This window comes from Asterias rubens, chromosome 22 (assembly GCF_902459465.1).
Source record: "Asterias rubens chromosome 22, eAstRub1.3, whole genome shotgun sequence".
In the NCBI taxonomy this organism is placed as follows: domain Eukaryota; kingdom Metazoa; phylum Echinodermata; class Asteroidea; order Forcipulatida; family Asteriidae; genus Asterias; species Asterias rubens.
This window is the reverse complement of record NC_047083.1, coordinates 5,029,092-5,042,321: the sequence shown is the minus strand read 5'-3', so window position 1 is coordinate 5,042,321 and position 13,230 is coordinate 5,029,092. Positions and strand designations below refer to the sequence as shown.

General features: G+C 42.8%; 1 protein-coding gene across 2 annotated transcripts in view; it reads right to left on the bottom strand.

Moving 5' to 3' along the window:
* The window catches only part of LOC117305012 (cleavage and polyadenylation specificity factor subunit 6-like), a 35,293-nt gene that overhangs the window by 14,482 nt on the left and 7,581 nt on the right, over positions 1-13,230 (bottom strand). For both annotated transcript variants that reach the window (XM_033789693.1, XM_033789694.1), the window contains exons 7-13: positions 12,308-12,459; positions 11,604-11,757; positions 8,727-8,941; positions 2,989-3,142; positions 2,104-2,603; positions 1,526-1,593; positions 598-764 (exon numbers count right to left, since the gene is read on the bottom strand). In XM_033789693.1, coding sequence (XP_033645584.1) covers positions 598-764; positions 1,526-1,593; positions 2,104-2,603; positions 2,989-3,142; positions 8,727-8,941; positions 11,604-11,757; positions 12,308-12,459 — 1,410 coding nt within the window. The remainder of the gene's footprint in view (positions 1-597; positions 765-1,525; positions 1,594-2,103; positions 2,604-2,988; positions 3,143-8,726; positions 8,942-11,603; positions 11,758-12,307; positions 12,460-13,230) is intronic.

Genomic DNA, 13,230 nt, shown 5'->3' with positions numbered 1-13,230 from the left:
CTGATGCCAAATTAGAACTGACATGTTCATGCATACCAGACGAGCAATTACTGTGAAAGTACATAAACACCTCATGTATCCCTACAGGTGTTACATGTATGTCAGCAATACATTCCCTATAGTGACTACCTATTTGCCCGCTGCTGCGGCTTTCAAGTTAGTGCTGGTGGCACTCAAGGCCCTTGGAAGCAGCCGATACATACGAAATTCATAATAATAAATTCAGAATACAGCTCATATTTTGGTCATGATTCCTATAAATTCAGAATAGTTGACAGCTATGGAAATGCCCTATATAAGAACTAGTTTTTTTTTGTACTTATAATGATTAAATCCCGGCTAAATCCTGGGCCCAATTTTATAGAGCTGCTAAGCACAAAAATTTGCTAAGCATAAAATTTCTTCCATGATAAAAACAGGATTACCAGCCAAATTTCCATTTGTTACATAGTGCTTGTTACTGGTATTCAGCTTTTGTTTGCTTATCCTGAAAATCACATGGAAATTTGGTTGGTAAACCTGTTTTTATCAAGGAAGAAATTTCATGCTAAGCAAATTTTTGTGCTTAGCAGCTCTATGAAATTGGGCCCTGCTTACCAGCACTGGCATCCATGACGGCTCTAGAGATAGCACTGCTGGACACTGTGCGATTTCTGCTCATGATCTCCTCAAACTCTGTCTCGCTGACTTGAGGGGTCGGAGGGGGAGGGCCTTCCTGCCTCCTTATGAAGTTACCGTTCTCGGCTGGAGGAGGCGGTCCTTGGCTGCAGGAGGAGATGGTCAATACAGTTCTTACATAGAGCATAACAACAGTATCAATGCTCTTTACCTTGCGCTTTACATTAGTGCCATGGTCACGAGCCAATAACACTCCTTTAATGTTTCTCAGCTCTCTGGGGAGTATACAACCCTGGGCTAGAATAAAACATCATTTTCCTCTGGCAACTCACACCTGTTATCTTCATGTAATTCCTTTTCCAAACAGTGGACTTTATTGAGATCATGCACAAACCAGTAGGGCTGCTGACTGCCCCAGACAATTTAACCACTCCTCATTAAGTGTAATGTTTGCGGTACAGAAGAAGAAGAATTAGGAATAATGGATCTGTTTGTGTCGTGGCTAGCCTACATTACAATTTACATTAGACCCAGTGACCATGGTGACTGGGGCGCTAGATTCCTTTTTTTTTTTAAATTTTGTCATTATCTGTCATCTAGCGCCCCAGACCGAACGTCTTTGCAACTCACAATGTTAACATTTTTTAGGACTGTCACAAGAAAAATGCCCCAAAATGACAAAAATACCCAGCGAATTACCTTCAAAACTCCCAAATGGCCTCTCCATATGTTTAAGATGCTACACCAGCATTGAAATTGTACTCACAGTCTTTTTTGGTATTGAAAAATAATGATTTTTGAGACATTTCGCTAGACCATCCATCTCTTTCCCATGTTTTGTGGCCAAACTCAAATTTGTTTTCATAAGATTTGAAAAATATTGATGGATCAAATTATTGTGACTTACCGCTCAGCTGAAGCTCTGAACTGCTCTCCTTCAAAGCGCTGCTGAGGTGGCCCTTGCTCAAATGATGGCTGAAAGTAAAAGTAAAGTAAAACAAATGATTAAACTAGTCATGAAGTGAATCAAAAATTTGACTGTGAAATAATTTTAATATTTGTTAATGTGATAAAATGCTGTATTAGAACTAAATCAGTGTTGTAGCTGTACCAATTTTAGTGGTGGTTTCTAAATTCAATTTAGTCCAGCAAGGGCAAGCAGTTCCACAAAACCATTCATGTTTAGATATCGGGCCATCATTGCTTAAGTGCAATCTGGGTGGAATCTGTTTTTTTGAAGCACAGTGTATTTCGCTCAGAGCGCTAGGGGAAATTCTAGTTCTTGGCAGGCCCGCCTGGCAAGGCCCATTGTGGCTACAACACTGAACTAAATGTGTAAAGGCAGTTTACAGTCAAATAAAAATACCAACATTGAATAGCAAATGATTTACATTTTTTTACAGTACATTTTGTGGAGCAGTTTGCTCTGCTATACAAGAGAAACGGTTAGCTGTGAGGCGGTTTCCAGTCAATAACAAACTTTACCTGTCGCTCAGGCTGGGTTGGCTGGCCTTGACCCGGGAAGAAAGCAGGGTTCACATGAGGAGCAGGTCCCTGGGGTGGTGGTTGACCTTGGCTCATAGTCGGTACGCTCTGTGGGGGAACCACAGGGGGTCCTTGCTGCATAGGGGCCCCGGAGGCTCCATGAGGCACCGGAGGTGCACCGTGGTGCAGCTGCGGTACATTCTGCGGTGGTTGTTGTTGCTGCTGTGGGGGCGGGCCAGGTGGGGCTCCGTGCATGGGGGGTCCACCCTGCATTGGGGGTCCACCCTGCATAGGGGGTCCTCCCTGCATGGGGGGTCCTCCCTGCATAGGGGGGCCACCTTGGTTCGGGGGACCTCCTTGCATGGGGGGTCCGCCCTGCATTGGTGGGCCACCCTGCATGGGGGGTCCGCCTTGCATGGGGGGTCCGCTTTGCATGTGAGGGCCTCCCTGCATGGGGGGTCCACCTTGCATGGGGGGTCCAGGACGAGGCGGAGGTGGACCTGGATTAATACCAATAAAAAAAATTAATACAGAAATGCTTTCAGTCAAAAACTTCACGTTGGTTTGGTAGAGACTTCACATTGGTTTTGCATAACGTTTACGATGCCAAAACAATAAATTCCTTGATGACGACTTGTTGACATTCAAATCCTACATTATTGGAGATAAGCTTTCATTTACTTAATAGGTAATGTCTCACAGGTCAATTTTGTCAAATAACTTGGATCTGTCCAATATGAAGCAAGCGCACGCTACAGCGTGGGGTCCTTAAGTGTGTCTAGATGCTATGTGGTGCAATCTAAGGCCAATTGTAGTCATTATAGATGATGGAAACAGAACCTCTTAGCAGACCCCTGAATCCGTTTTGATCTTGAGCTAACGTACCTTGAGGAGGTCCCTGCTGCATTGGAGGGTGTGGTGGTCCCTGTGGCCCCGGTGGCCCCCTAGGAGGCGGCGGTCCACCCTGGTGAATAGGCGGTCCTCCAAACTGTGGAGGTGGTGGCCCGCCTTGATGTGGAGGCCCATGCATGGGTGGACCCTTAAGAGAAATCAGATACGAGTCAAATTAATAATAACTGTAGCACAGAAAACTTTGTATAGCGCTGATATCCGCCTACAAATGGCGCTCATGGCGCTTTAGGAGAAAAACAAAGTGGAATTGTGGATTGTGTGAGTAGACTTGAAGAGGTGAGGTTTGCTACACCTGGGCACAATTTTATAAAGTTGTTAAGCAGAAAATACCGCTTAGCAAAAAATAAGTGGGGCACAAGTTTTGCTTTTTATAATGTTTAGTGTTTTTTGCCTTTTTGCCTGTTATTATTATATATTATTATAATATGGGTTTATGAAATTAGGTTCTGCTACCTATGCAATATTGCTGGTAACCAATTTCTGTTAAGCGAAAACAAATTTGTGTTTAGAAAGTTTTTATGCTTACAAGGTTTAAAAAATTTGGTCCTGCTATTTATGCAATTTTGGCAGTAACCAGTTTCAGTTTACAAGCAAAATTTGTCTATGCTTAGCAAGTTTTTAATGCTTACAGTGTTTATGAATGGGCCCTGCTACTACATGTAAGTCTTGACTGTTCATGCCCAGTGTTGTATACCTAGACCAATGCGCTCTAAATCCAATTTAGTCAACCAACATTGACCAAGGGCGAGTGGTTCAGCAAAATGATTTTAGTTTTGGATGTTTTACCCATACATCGCTGTGTGTTAGCACTGTACACTCAGCACTTACGCGAGTCCTGTGAAGAAATATCATAGGCATGCGTCTAACGTCCGTCGATATATCGAAAACACTCAAAAACTCGATATTGTTTTGACACATCGAGAAATTTTCGATATATCGAAAAATTTCGATGTTTTGAAAAATTCGATGTTCCTAAATGATATCGAAAATACCAAAAGAGTGTCCGATTATTTAAAAGAAATCTGTGTTTGAGTATTATAAAAAGCCGTTGTCATAATGTAGTTTCATCATTTTGAGTTGCCCTATTAAATAAAATACGTTTTACAACCAAGTGTGTCTGCATTTTATTGTTCTCTGTGTTTCGCCATAAGCCGCCCGCCGCAAAAGTTCACGACCCCGCGGCGACGCACAGTAAAACCTCAAAAGAAGCCGCCGCCGCTGCCCCAGCCTATCGGCTGTTTAAGATGCAACTTCTATAGATATTATTGGTTAAAAATAAACATTGAGAAATGGTTGTTCATTCTGGTACTTTTTCGTTGGAAGTTCTATCCCTGGTATCTTCCGGTGTTTTTTGTTTCTTGTTGCCGATGGGGGAATATTTCATTTTGCAAAAGTGCGCGTTCGTCTCAGTACCTGTTTTTCGTTCTCTTCTCGATAGGCCTACTAGAATTTTCTTGACGTAACAAATAGTTATTTTAAAGTCGTCTAAACTCATGGGGAAACACAGCCCCGTTTGGGAATACTTCGGAAGTGTTCAAGGTAACCCACATAACTTCAAGTGCAAATTATGCCGGAAAACAGTCAGAGCGAAAGACAGTAGCACCACCAACTTACGATCTCACTTGAAGCAACATCACCCACGTGAACATACCGGGATGACGACTTCGGTACCATCACGGGCTAAGGGAAACATGGACACCAGCGACGATGATGGAGGGGCTTCAACTTCATCCGTCGAAAGCAAGCCAAGATGTAACACCATCATAGATGCCTTCACCAAAAACCAGATGTACCAGAAAAATGACAAAACTTGGAAACATTTGACAGACGCCGTCACTTACTGCATTGGGAAAGATGCCATGCCCATGTCAACTGTGGGAAATACGGGATTTCTTCACCTACTCAACACCTTCGACAGACGCTATACGCCTCCAAGCGCAACGGCAATGTCCAGAACATACATCCTGAAACTCTATGACGCAACAAGAGATACCGTTTTGCAGGAGCTTGAGAAAATAGACTATTTTGCCGCTACTTCCGACATGTGGTCTTCACACGGGATGACGCCATATATGGGGTACACAGTACACTTTATTGACAAATCGTGGAATTTGCATCACATCAATCTGGGGACCCGGTTCGTCTCTGATGATCACACGGGGGATACGCTCAGTGACGCAATGTCTGACATGCTCGACCAGTGGCATCTAAACCCATCCAAGCAAGTTTGCATCACCACTGACAATGGCTCCAATGTCATCAAGGCAGTTGGCGACTTGAATTGGGAACATCTGCCTTGTTTTGGACATAACCTAAATCTCGGCATTACCAACTCATACGTGCAAACCCGGCACCCCGACATCCACCGAAGAATCAGCAGGGCTATAGGGGTGGCCCACGGCATCGTGGCTAAGTTCAACAGCAGTTGGGAAAAAAAGAGGGACCTTCGCGCGCAGCAAGTTAAAAACGGCAAGGACCCGAAGAATCTGAATTCTGTAAGTACTAAGTTTAAATTTTTTCATATTTTTGTGTGCACATCAGATTTTAGGGCTAATGGGTTTTGTATTTATTTTATGCATTAATGACATGAGAACATAGTTGTAACGCCGCCGCCGACATGAACGAAAATGTTACACTTTACCAACTTCACATTTTTGTAAACAAAAAATGACATAAAAAAGAGTAGACCACGACCAGAACAACATACACAAATTTACTTATACTTATTTTTGGTTCATGATTGTTTTATTCACGACTGACGTCATGCGCAACCGCAGCAGTCGTTTTAACACTAGATCTAGTAGATTTGCGACATTTAATACCCACAATGCAATGCAATTGTAAAAGAATACGCACAGAGCGCGCGGACGTGTGATACACACGAAGGTGCGTGTTTGAGTAAATTCTTCAGAATTGCACAATGTGCAGATTGCTGCGCAACTTTTCAGAGCTGAGTCAGGTGACAAACTTCAAAAGCGCAAAACTACTGATGGTGCACAAGTTTGTCAAATTTGTTTTGCAAATCTATTGAATGCACTTAACGACATCAGTCGTGAGCGGACGATTTTTGGCATAATTTAAGCCGAAAATTTTAGAAATACATCTGAAATAAATCGCAGATAACAACCTTTGAAAAATGTTCTCATCCACAGGACTGCCCAACTAGATGGGGATCGACACAGGCCATGATAAAACGTCTTTTAGAAAACGAGGAAGAAGTCAAGCACGTTCTCGTAAATGACCGCAAAACAGCGCATCTCCTACCCTCTTGGCAAGACATGAAAGTTTTGGAGTCTGTTAATGAAGCCATGGAGCCTCTTGCTGAGCTGACCGACATTATGTCTGGGAGCAAATTCGTTACAGTGTCAAGTCTGAAGCCCATGCTATCCCGTCTCGAAAAGCAAGTATTGGTGATGAGACGTCCGCCAGACGAGCCACACCCAGAAGGACTCCTACACAACAAACTCAGAGCCAACGTGTTGCAAGACTTGCTGCCGAGGTACAAGCCAATCAGAAGGCAACTACTACTGAACATAACCACCTTTCTAGATCCTCGCTTCAAGGTATGCTACAATTTATTAGTTAGTTACGTGTTACATACATCATTGTTTATGTTTTCGCAATAAAACATAAGTAAGAGTCTTTGAAAAAATGTATTTATAAAACAAATAAATAAACTAAACAAATAAATAAAATAACGTGAATTATACGTTCTACTCTCTATCATAGGCGACGTATCTGAATCAGGACGAGGGCGAAAATGAGCTAGACGTGGTCAAACAAGTTCTTTCCGAAGAATGTCCAGAAGACACAGAGAGCAACCATGCTGATCAAGACATAGAAGCAGACGCCGCGCCCGAGGTTTCGACGCAGCCACCACCAGCGAAGAAGAAAAGGACACTTGGTAATTGGCTGGGCACTGGCGAGGACACAGCTAAAACCACTGGACAACGAAAGTCTAAGAAAGTTCTGCTAAAAGAGGAAGTCGTGTTGTACGCGTCAACACCAGTCATTGACTGCAATAGTGACCCCCTGCGATGGTGGTACCCACATGCGACCACGTATCCAGTGATGGCCTCCTTCGCTCGGAAATACCTTTGTATTCAGGCCACTTCGTCACCTTCAGAACGCCTATTCAGTAAGGCAGGCTCTGTCATAACCCCCAACAGAGCTAACCTGAATCCAGACAAGGCTAGCATGCTGGTGTTTTTGTCTGAAAACCTGTAAACTGGACATAGCTAGTGTATGACTCTGACGTTCTGATGTTGTCGAATTCGCGCACTCAATACCGTTCGCTGAAGCGTTAATATATACAATTAATACATATCAACACTTCAGCGACGGTAAAGGGAAGATATCTTCAAATGTAGTCGTAGATTATATAGACGGATAAGTCAGCAATCACAACATGTTTTTCTTTAATTGATTTGAAGGATATCTTTGGCACTTCGGGAGTTCGGAATGTTTGTTTAGTTGAAGACATTTAAAGTTGGCAGTTGCAACCACGTCTTTGTCGTTATTTTAACAAAAAACGTACTTAGGTCTTTAAGGCTGTTTTATTAGTGCGACTTTCTTTTATTTATTGCCGTATAATTGTTTTGTATTTTGGTTAACACTTCGATTAAAATTAAACAACTGATTTTGGAAATAATGTGTGTGATTGTGTCTCTACCTACATTCAATGAATATTCAAATAATTTTTTTAAATAAATTTGGCTCTTAAATGTGTTTTTTCTAACTCTTGACTCTGTAAAAGTTTAGTAACTACGTTTTAGTGTTGACAAAGTTTGAACATAGGTTTGAAGCGCCACGCTCCTAACACTCTTCGCTCTCCACATATTATAACAGCGGGGCCCGTCTACCTAATGTAGTACTGACCGCACCAAATTAGATTTATTTCCACACCATACCACAGATCTCAACGGCACCCGTCGGACAACTTGATTGACACTTCTACGTCAATGCATCGGCAACTGACGCCTTATTGTCGGCGAGTCACGCAACTCACAAAGGCTCTGTGCAATCACAGCCAATCGTGAATCGAGAATTGCGGTGAGCGTTCACCATTGGCCAAGCCAGCGGTAGCGGCGATCCTACTTTGTTGTAAAACCAGAAATAATTGGGGCGGGACTACTCAATTTGATATTGTTTGAACTACAAACAAGTTCGAGGGATCAGACAAAAACAGGTTTAAATGTAACCCTATTAAACTGTCGGTCTATGGTATATACATTTCTACCTCCATGAGTATACCAAGTGCTGTTTTTAGGCTTCATCTTGCGCGCGGGAAATACTCGATATATCGAGTATACTCGATATTAAATTTTCGATATATCGGTTATGGGAAAAAACCGACATCGACGGACGTTACATGTGTCTTAACAACTAGACTACCGAGGTTGCCAGGTAGCTAGAGGCAGTTTGAATCCTATGTTTTGGCAGCGGGTACCGCAACGATATAAGAGATTTGCATCGGGGATAAAGAATATTAGTTTGGTTGTTTTACCCAAAATGATTTATGTTTAGTGCGCGCCTTTGGTGTCTTTATTCAGACAGCTATGAGCGCGGTATAAGTTTATAATAAATCAATTAATATAGGGCCATAATTGCTGAAGTGCAATCTGTGTTTTGCTCAGAGTACTGGGCGACATTTGTTAGTTCTTGGCAGATTTGCCTGGCACCGCCCACCGTGGCTACAACCCTGTACATACCTGGTTTGGAGGTCCCTGGGGTGGGTGGGGCCCTTGTGGTGGCCCTTGATGAGGGGGTCCCTGGTTAGGAGGCCCGCTGAAATGAGGAGGTCCTTGTTGTGGTGGCCCAGGGGGTCCAGGTGGACCACCGTGGGGAGGTCTTGGTCCGCCCATGTGTGGAGGAGGACCCTGAGGTGGGCCCTGGTTTGGGGGAGGTCCCATCGGGCCGCCTTGATCTGATGGAAAATAATTTATTGGGGTTAAACAGGGATGAGAGTCAATTGCTCACAAAAAGGTCTAAAACTACACACATGTAGGATCCAAATTCTGCTGATGTATGCTATTCCACTTGAATGGTAACCTCTGGAAGTATAGATAATAATAATAATAATAATAACGCGCCTTTTGCCAAAGGATACAAAGCGCCAGGTATTATTACTGCAAGGAGTGGGGCGAATTTTGAGATATAAGACCTAATCATTAAGCACCATGTAATGGTTTACAAGGTGCTGTGGCGCAATATGCTGCCAATCCAGCCAGGAACACCGGGGCGAACCCCTTCTCTTTTCGATAAGTGCACTGGGTTCTTTTACATGCGTTTACACAACACATTGGACCAACGGCTTTACGTCCCATCCGAAGGACGAAGCAATGGTTATGTGTCTTGCTTAAGGACACAAGTGTCACGGCTGGGGATTCGAACCCACACTCTGCTGATCAGAAACACCAGAGTTTGAATTCGGTGCTCTTAACCGCTCGGCCACGACACTGAGCTTTTAGGAACAGTGTTCTCAGCACTAGAGAAGTAGATCAAAGAGCAGGATTTTGTTATATTAGGGAAAAAGTAACGGCTGATTTTCTTCAACAGGCTGACTTAAAAAAATCAGAATTCAGCTAAAGGCTGACAAATCTCATCCCTGTTAAAAATAGAAAAATTTATGAGTGCGGGATTTGAACCAGGTACCTCCAATTTAACCTGCTGACACTCTATCAACTGAGCTATCTAGTCCTATTTTGTCAGTATCCCTATCAATGTAATCAATAAAAATGAATGTTATGATACATTTCAAGGTCAACTCATAAACCACTAGGTAAACAAGGTTTTAACTAGAGCTGAATTAGTGTCAGTTAAAACAATGACCCGACGTTCAACCCAAGCAAGATCTTTCTCGAAGGCTAAATGACAATAAAACACACACAAAACATACTGATGTAACAGAAAACAGTCCAATGGAAAGAAATACGGATATTTGACAGTTCGACAATGGCTCGTGTAAAAAATAAAATTGTTAAATTTAGTGTAAAGACACTGCACACTATTGGTAATTGTCAAAGACCAGTCTTCTCACTTGGTGTATCTCAACATTTATGCATAAAATAACAAACCTGTGAAAATTTGAGCGCAATATTGGTCGTCGGAGTTGCGTGATAAATATGCAAGAAGAAAAAAAACACCCTTGTCACACAAAGTTGTGTGCTTTCAGATGCTTGATTTCGAGACCTCAAATTCTTAACTTGACATGCTTGAGGGCTCGAAATCAAAAGCCTGGAAAATTACTTCTTTCTCGAAAACTGCGTCACTTCAGAGGGAGCAATGTTTTATAATATCAACCTCTCCCCATTACTCGTTACCAAGTGAGGTTTTATGCTGACAATTAATTCAGGCATGCAACTGCCCGATGAAAAAAAAAGAGGAAACTTTTCGAGACCCACAATGGTACCCTAAAAAGTGTTGAGGTTTTTTATGCTCTTAGGATCAATCTTAGCATGTATGACAAAGACAAAGTGAAGTGTTTTATACAACTAAAACAACATGGAAAAACACCTTGCCTATGTATGCACCGTAATTATAAGGTGGCAAAGCATCGGGAGTTGATTAAGTTGAGGAAAACTAACTATTGTTTCCCAGGTAATTATGAAATTTGCAGAAAATTATTATTCCCCCCCCCCCAAAAAAAAAATCAGATTTTTTTTATTTTTTTTTGTGGGGGGGGGGGAATAATAATTTTATGCAAATTTCATAACTACCTGGGAAACAATAGTTAGTTTTCCTCAACTTAATCAACTCCCGATGCTTTGCCGCCTTACAATGTTCGGTGAGAGCCACTTGTTCCTGCTTGCCGTCTTGCACATCACACAATATGCCATTCCTGGCTTGTCCACTTTCCGGACGGTTTCGGAGAGCAGTTTACCGTCTACGTCTTATTTTTCCAACCAGAACCACTTCCAGGTATTTTTTACTCCTTTATCTATGGCTTTAATTTGGCCAGGTACCACTCGGTCCCGCTCTAAAATATCTTTTCTTTTGGATGTCATTTTGACGGACGTTTGAAGATGCGACTGTTTCGTGGCGCAATGCAATGTGAGACTCGCACACAGCACAGCAGATACATGTACGTTTGGTAACTAACTCACACACACATACATACATGTACAATACGTGTATACTATTGCAAAATAACGGGACCAGACGAAGACATGACCTTAGACTCATTTCAAGGCTGTATAATAACTTGGTTTAGCACACAACTCACCTGCGCCACGGGGTGCGTTCCACTGTTCCAGATTTTTCGACCGTACACACGGCTATTAATGACCGCACGCAGTGTGTAAACGTATGCATTGCTTGCTGTGGGCTTTAGATTGACCATGCAGTAGAATGGATTGCGTGCCGCGGCAGAGGCCAGACCATGCGTTACGATGCATTGTTGTAAATTGTCTTAAGATCGCGCTAACCGCGGAATGTTTTTCTTAGCGCTAATCAGTTTTTTAAAAACGCGGAATTCCGCGGAAACGCGGAAGAGTTGCATGCCTGTTAATTTGAGTAATTACCAATAGTGTCCACTACCTTTAAAGCTAAAAAAAAAAAAATGAATATGACAAATGAGGATTACTTACGCGGTGGGCGGTCCCATCCTTGGTTGGGGGGAGGAGGACCCCTCTGATCCTGCATGGGGGGACCTCTTGGCCCAGGTGGCCCTGGGGGACCCATTGGGGGTGGACCCTGCATGTTTGGCCCTGGCGGAGGAGGGCCTCTGAACATACCTGGTCCCTGTAACAAAATAAGTGGTTTAGCACTTAGTCATTATAACACAATGTGTTAAAAAACAGTGATCTTTCAACTTTTTAAATTTTTTTTTATGCAAGTTCGCCCAAAACAAGGCTAAAAAGCCACTCTAGATAGAGGGCTACAACATGTACAAGGAAGAAAACATAGAAATGTAGTAACTCAGGGGAGCTGAAGGTAGGAATTGATATTCCTCTTAAAAGATGGCAGATCATAGGATGAAGGGAAACATGCACCACGCAAGGAGTTCCAAAGAGATGCAGTACGAGGGAAAAAGCTACTGGAGTAGCTCTTTTTATTCTACATCTCGGCACAGCCTGATATAAGGATGAGAACAAACAGAAAGCCTGGTCTCACGCTCAAACACCCTGACAGGAGGAACAAGGTTGGATAGACTGGTGGAACATTTACCATGGAAATTTACCATGGAAATATTACCTGACAGGGGTGAGAAAGGGGTTGTAGTGTAGATCCAAACGCTTCTTCAACCAGGTTAACTTAATTTAGAGTATGTAGTAAAAAACTTCAGACTTACCCCTTGGGGTGGCGGGGGTCCCCTTTCACCCATAGGGGGGCGCTGCATGCCTGGCCCAGGGGGTCCAGGGGGACCTCTTGGAGGCGGTCCCTGAAAACCAGGTCCGGGGGGTCCCTGGTGAGGGGGGCCTCTCGGTGGTGGTCCACCACGACCTGCCAAACAAATTACAGTATATATTCTTAAAAGCAATAGCAGGAGGGTAATATTTAACATAAACCCCTCTACTGCAAGGGTGAGATTGGAGGGTTGTGAACATTCCTGAAAGAGGCTAGTGGCTATAGACCAATCCGACGAAACAAAATTGGTAGTACCCTTTATTGAAAATTACCAATTGTCTTTTTGTGCACAATCTAGGCATAGAGGACAGCGCAGCAGATGGCGCACGGTGCTCAACACTTGCACGCCCGGTGCGCATCGGATTGGTCTATGGGATTTCCCCTGTTCCAGACCTGCATCCTCCCAGATGTCACAATTCTGGAATACAAAACTGCATAGTCTGCGTTACTAGGCATTCTTTGCTTAAAGGAATAGGTGCCTTGGATTTGACGAGTTGATCATTAAAAAAAGTGTTTGTACAGACCTTTGTTTATAGAAATAGAGGGAGCTCTTTTAATCGCTCTCCTGAAAATACTCAGGAGCTCAATTTGAGCTCCTAAAAAATCACTCTTCTTAGATTGTCCAGGAGCTCAATTTGTTTGATAGCATACTCAGTTTATGATTACTAAAATGGTCAGGTCGGATCGGATCGGACTCGGACGTACACAAATAAAATTTACAGACAAAATAAAATGAAACAACCCCGATCCCACTCCCTTGTAACATACCGCACGATTTTAAGGTTTTGTGTTTAATGTTCCCTTTTATTCTAAAATGTTTTCACATTTGATATAAAGCATTAGAAAATACACATTTTCTTACGAGAA